The following is a 6000-nucleotide window of genomic DNA, read 5'->3' as shown; positions in this document are numbered from 1 at the left end:
GGGAGTGGGGAGGGTGGAGGATGGGAAAGGCAGCGGAGCACAACAGACACTAGGATGGCAATTTGTAAATCAATGGATGTGTAACTGATGTGATTCTGCAATATGTGTATGGGGTGAAGGTGGGAGTTCATAACCCACTTGAATCAAAGTGTGGAATATGATATGTCAAGAAATTTGTAATATTTTGAACAACCCACAATAAAAAATTTAAAAAAAAAATGATAAGAGACAAAAAAAAAAAAAAAATAAGGTTACTACATTGTACAAAATACAGACCAAGAAAGCTAGGATTTCCAATGTTACCCCGGACCTTCCTTGGGTTTCTTGTTCAGTTCATCTGCTTTCATACCAAAGGAAACATTTTAACTAGTGCCATTTAGTATAGAATCCTTTTTACCAGGAACCCCTTAGATGCCCACTCAATGAGGCTGCCAGCAGAAGCCCACCTTACCAACCAAGACAATCCCTATTCTGATACTCATTCTTAAGAAAAGAGCTGGTGTCAAAAGGAGTTTGGCCCCAAACACAGCTATTTACTTCTCTATCCTACCCCTAATCAAATCTTTTTTTTTTTTAATATTTTTTAGTTTTGATGGACCTTTATTTTATTTATTAGTATGTGGTGCCAACAATCAAACCTAGTGCCTCATGCATGCTAGGTAAGCGCTCCACCACTGAACCACAACCCCAGCCCCCCTAACCAGATCTTTAAAACAAAAGAATATGGTAACATTTGACATGGGAAGACACTCTTGATTTTTTATTTTCTGGGTATGCTAAACAATTCTAGCAGTCACCATTTCTTACAAAAAGTAGATCTCTAAATGACATCCAGAACAAAATTAGAGGTCACAGAACAGGAGGACTGACAGGCTCAGAATAGAGAAATGGACAGCTGTATTTTTCTACATGGTAGCCATCATGCATTTTGTGTAAACAAAATTTTACAAGTTTATTTATGCGTTATAATCTGAAATTTCAGAGTTTCTCAATCTGAAGAGATTAACAATGTTTACACACATTATCACAGAATCTGGAGTCTTGGACAGTTTAGAAAGTAACTTACATTCACCTCCTTACCAAACGAACCTCAAGACATTCTAGCAACTGTCTAACTCCTCCACCTGAAGGATGAAAGACATTGATACAGGGGGTTCAAAAAACTACCTGATGTTTAATGGCCCTGCTCTAATTCAGTACTCCTGCTACCATACTGCATTATTCTCCAATTATTCATCATAGAAACCTCATGTATTCTTTGAATAACAAAGGTAAAAACTTTAAAGCACACAGAAATGACTTTGAACTGAATGAGATCTGAGAGATTTAATAATTAAAACTGTAAGGAAATGTGCAGGTTCTATTTAACTATGAGGACAAGGCAAAAAAACTTTAGCTCTCTTAACTCCTGGCTTAGGGTTTGTCTTAGTCTGTTTTCTGTTGCTGCAACAAAATACTTGAGGCTGGATAATTTATAAAGAAAGGAGGTTTATTAAGCACACACATTTCTGAAAGTTCAAGAGTATGGCATCAGTATCTGCTTGGCTTCTACAGAAGGCCTCATGGCAGAAGGAAAATGGGCATCAGAGGAAAAAAGGAATAGGGAAATGAAGATGACCCATTTAACAACCCACTGTCATGAGAACTAATCCACTACCATAGGGACTACCTGGGGAGTCTCCAAGACCTAATTAACTCTTAAAAGGTCTACTCACCTCTCACACACTGTTACATTAGGAAATTAAGTCTGTGAGTTTTGATGGGACCAACCATATTCAAACCATAGAAGAGTTCTATCTCCTGGCCACAAGATACTTCCATTGATTGATAGATCGACTGACTGACTGACTTGCAGTACTGAGGATCAAACGCAGGGCCTCACATGTGCTAGGCAAGTAATCTCCCACTGAGCTACATCCCCACCCCTTATTTTTAAACTCTTAAGAATTTCACAAGTGGGACACTTCTTATTTTCCTTATCCTAAACAAAGAAAAAAAAAAATGAGCAAACAAACCAAAAAAACCAATACTGGGATTTCTGTCTTAGGCTCTTTGAGAACTAACATCAGAAGTAGTTCAAATGTTTAAAATTGTTACTCTATGAAACTTAAGCTTTGTCTCACATAAATGCTGTGACTACAATACTATAACCACTGACTCTAAAACTAAGTAACCTGTTAACACAAATAAAGCAACTTACCAAGAACTGTCAGCAGAAATTTCTTATTTGCAACCCCAGGAGCTTTTTTCACTTTGCACTGGTATGTGCCGATATCCGACAACTGTAAGTTTGTTACATTTATTGATGCATCACCAGATTTGAGATCACTACTTGTAAAATGTACTCGTCCTTTCAGATCTTGATAGTAGTTATCATATATTTTGTCTCCAGAATATAAAATAATCTAAAAGAAAACCAAAATAAAAACAGGGGGACAAACACCTGAATCATTAAAGGATCTCTGCATACACTATGACATTGTAGGATCCAAGGACAGGAAAAGAAGAAAAACACTGTATTAAGACAAAACTTAACCACCATCCAAATCACAGAATGAGGAAATGGAAAGAGATCAATGGGATCCTTGAATATAGTCCCATGTTCCCATTTTAAATGGAGGAAAGCAGACTCAACATTACTATATAACATACTCCTATGCAAGAAAGAGATTTAGTGAAACTGCACAAGGGTGCAAATTTGTTCCTTCCTATATACTCTATTTTTCCACTGCCTTGAAGGTTACAGTGCATCAGTTTAGGGTACAAATCAAACACATACCACCCCTTCCCCAAAAGATTTATCATAATTTACCTGTAGAATCTAACAAAAAAAGAAAACTATTTTTAATATTAATAGTTAAAAGTACTTGAGGGCTCTAGACTCTAATATACAAAAATCATAAAATAAGGCTGAGATAAGTGGACCCAGGTTAACAGGACCTGGCAATGAATCTTCTGTGACTAAAAGCAAAGACCATTTCCTATTACATTGCATTTTCAGAGCAATGCACTCTTATAGATTTTAACGGGAATCACCAAAAGCTAGATTTAGAAAGAAAATCTGTGTTAAACTTGGTTTAGAAGCAAACTGTGGTAACCAACTCAAATAATCTCTAAAATTAGTTTAAAATATCTCATAATTTTTCACATTATCACATGGAGGAACTAATGAATTCCTTCTTTTGGTCACGTGAGACTCAAGGGCCAGAGAACAGTGAGTGCCAAAACTCAAATAATAATCAAGAAAACAAGTATAACTACCCTGCAAGTAATTTTTTTTTAATCTGAGATGCTGATTATAGGCAGTATAATCAGAATAAAGGCCATTTAAAAATACCTTGTTTATTCTTTAGGAACTTCTTGAATGGAGGAATTTGGATTTTTTTCTGTATTTTTACCTCCCCTACCAAACTGATCCGACCCCTAATCCCTTAAAGATCTTTTATTTATACACCAAGTGTCTGCAACTAGGATGAACTCAAACCAGTTTGCTAAGTAAATATAAAAATCAGGTGAATGGCCCTCAGCTGGCTCATGCTGTAAACACACACCATTACTTTATTTGCTCCATCCTCCTGCCACACCCAGTTGTCAGCAGCAACACTGCGAATCCCACAAATGGACTGCTCTAGCATCCTTTGAATTAAACTACTGGCTTATTTGCTGTGAAAGGCCAAAAAGTTCAATCTATTCTACTTTCAGTAGCTCATTTTGCTACATGCACACTTTAGTAGAAGGGCCTGGCAAACAAGATGTGTCCTCACTGGTAGTTATCTTGTAAACTACCTTAGTATCTTTCCAAGAAGGGGTCACAAAGTGAGGAATTAATATTTATTTACCAGGCAATTTTACATGTCCTCATGTATTAGCCTAAGGAGAGCTAGTGGCTCGCACACACCAACTTCTACCCAGTAACACAGCTAAGATGTAAGCCTGATCTATTTGATGTGGCACAGTACACAACTGACATTTCTGTGTCACTTATAAGCCCACAACATGCCTGTGCATATAGTATCTCAAAACAACCTTGAAATGGTAGGTATATCTGTCCCTGTTGCACATATGAAGAAACAGAGGTTTATGTAATATGGGAGGCAGGAAAGGCCAGTGCAATAGATTTTTGAAATAAATGCAGGTGTGACAATAACAGAGACCTAGATTAAAATCTCTACCGTATCGATGGTCACTTATGTGACTCTGCACAGGTTTCTTCAAATTTCCGGGCCTTTTTCCTCCTTTTCATATGTACAATAATTCTCACTTTAGGGCTGGGGATGTAGCTGCATGGCAGAGCTCATGCACGAGGCCCTGGGTTCAAACCCAGCACAGTGAAAAAAGTGGGGGAAAAACACAACACGACAAGGCATTGTTTTAAGGCTTAAACAATATAAAGTCACAAACTACATAACAATATTTCGGTCCACCAGAAGTGCATATATACAAAGGTGGTATCATCAGATTATTTCACAGCCATCTCAAGTTTCTCGGAATATATTCTAGATGGGCGGCAACGAAGGACTGTCCAGAGCATATCAAACCCTGCCTTGCATGCAGCTCATGCTAACTGCTAACTGAAGTAACTGCACAGGAGTAAGGATGAAAATCTCTCCAGCCCAGTCCTCCAAATTCTCATCTGTAACCATTGTCTACTAGCTTAAATAAACTGAAATACACGTTCAGCTAACATAATATATACCTGAAATTCTTAATAATTCTTAAATTACTAAGCCTCTTCTCCTGCAATCGCTCTCTAATCCTTCCACTTTTCTTTTAGTCAGATCTTACTGTGTTTTAGGTTTGAGGCTAGGTTTTTAACCCAGAAATGGACACACTAAAGGCCGAGCACCCAATTTCACACCCATCTCACAACTCCTGTGGAGAACAAGGCTGTGTCTGTCACTCAGCCATGAAGAGCTGGGTCTTCCTTCCATGAAGACACTCCAGGCTCAGGTGACACTGTGCTTTAGTCTCTGCACACACCTTGATACAAGCTTCCCACGTGTTGTATGCCTCAGACGAAGCCCCGAAGCCCACACTCTCCTGTCTTGCCCACACCATCAGAGCGGTGGTCTGCCTACCCCAGGCACCTCTCACTATGCCCTGCCTCAAAACCAAATCTCTAGAATTTTCACAAGTTCCTCTTCCTCTCTGAAGCCTTCTTAAAGAAATCTAGTGACTGTCCCCTTCTGTAATCTTAGGACACTTATCCATTCCACTCCATTTCAGAAGTCCTCAGTGTCCACCAGTGTGACCCCCTTCCTCATCTGCACTCAGTTTTTTGAGCAGTTAGGGGCTCTCTTCCCAGCTGCTTACACCCTATCTATGTGATAAGCAGTGATGGACACAGGAGACAGAGGCACAGACATCCACTAGCGAATAAGCACGTATCAGACTCACCACTTGATCCACCTTCTGATTATCGGATGGGGAGAGCAGCCATTCAATATCCAGTGGTCCCTGGTCTTCTGGACTAAGGGTAAATTTGCATGGCAAATATGCAGTTTCCCCTTTGGCTTTTTCAATCGTCTGTTCAGGAGTGGTGATACTCAGACTTCTGGTGAAATCTGTATAAAGAAACACACACAGAACTGAGCATCTGTGATGATTCTGACATATGGCCTTGCAGCCACTGAAGGGAGCACAATGATGTGAGGGACACAGGACAGGGTTTGGGTCCAGAAGGATGGAGCTCAAATTCAGAGGTGCCATCATAAAAAATGGAATGACACTATTAATATTACCTGACACCATACAATTCCTTGTAAGAGCACTGTGAACTTTGCAGCATTGTGTAAAAATTTAAAAAGTTTTTACTAACAGAGGGTCTCTACACACCAGCAGATGTTTAAAAATGTATTTGGGCAGAGTATCTGAAAGGTCAGTTATGTCATTCAGATTCAAGGCTACATTAATTCATGTTTGCCAAACTGCCGTGAAGCACTGAGAACTCATTGTTCATGAGGCACAAGCTGATAAATTTTGACACATTTTCTGCCTTCT

At 39.0% G+C, this 6000-nt stretch overlaps 1 protein-coding gene across 2 annotated transcripts in view; it reads right to left on the bottom strand.

The window, feature by feature from the left end:
- Positions 1–6000, bottom strand: part of Cxadr (CXADR Ig-like cell adhesion molecule) — a 62717-nt gene that overhangs the window by 33018 nt on the left and 23699 nt on the right. For both annotated transcript variants that reach the window (XM_015478654.2, XM_015478652.2), the window contains exons 2-3: positions 5398–5564; positions 2201–2405 (exon numbers count right to left, since the gene is read on the bottom strand). In XM_015478654.2, the coding sequence (XP_015334140.1) occupies positions 2201–2405; positions 5398–5564 (372 nt within the window). The remainder of the gene's footprint in view (positions 1–2200; positions 2406–5397; positions 5565–6000) is intronic.

Source organism: Marmota marmota, unplaced genomic scaffold, assembly GCF_001458135.2.
Source record: "Marmota marmota marmota unplaced genomic scaffold, marMar, whole genome shotgun sequence".
Taxonomy (NCBI): domain Eukaryota; kingdom Metazoa; phylum Chordata; class Mammalia; order Rodentia; family Sciuridae; genus Marmota; species Marmota marmota.
Note: the sequence above shows the minus strand (reverse complement) of the source record. Positions and strands in the feature narration are given on the sequence as shown.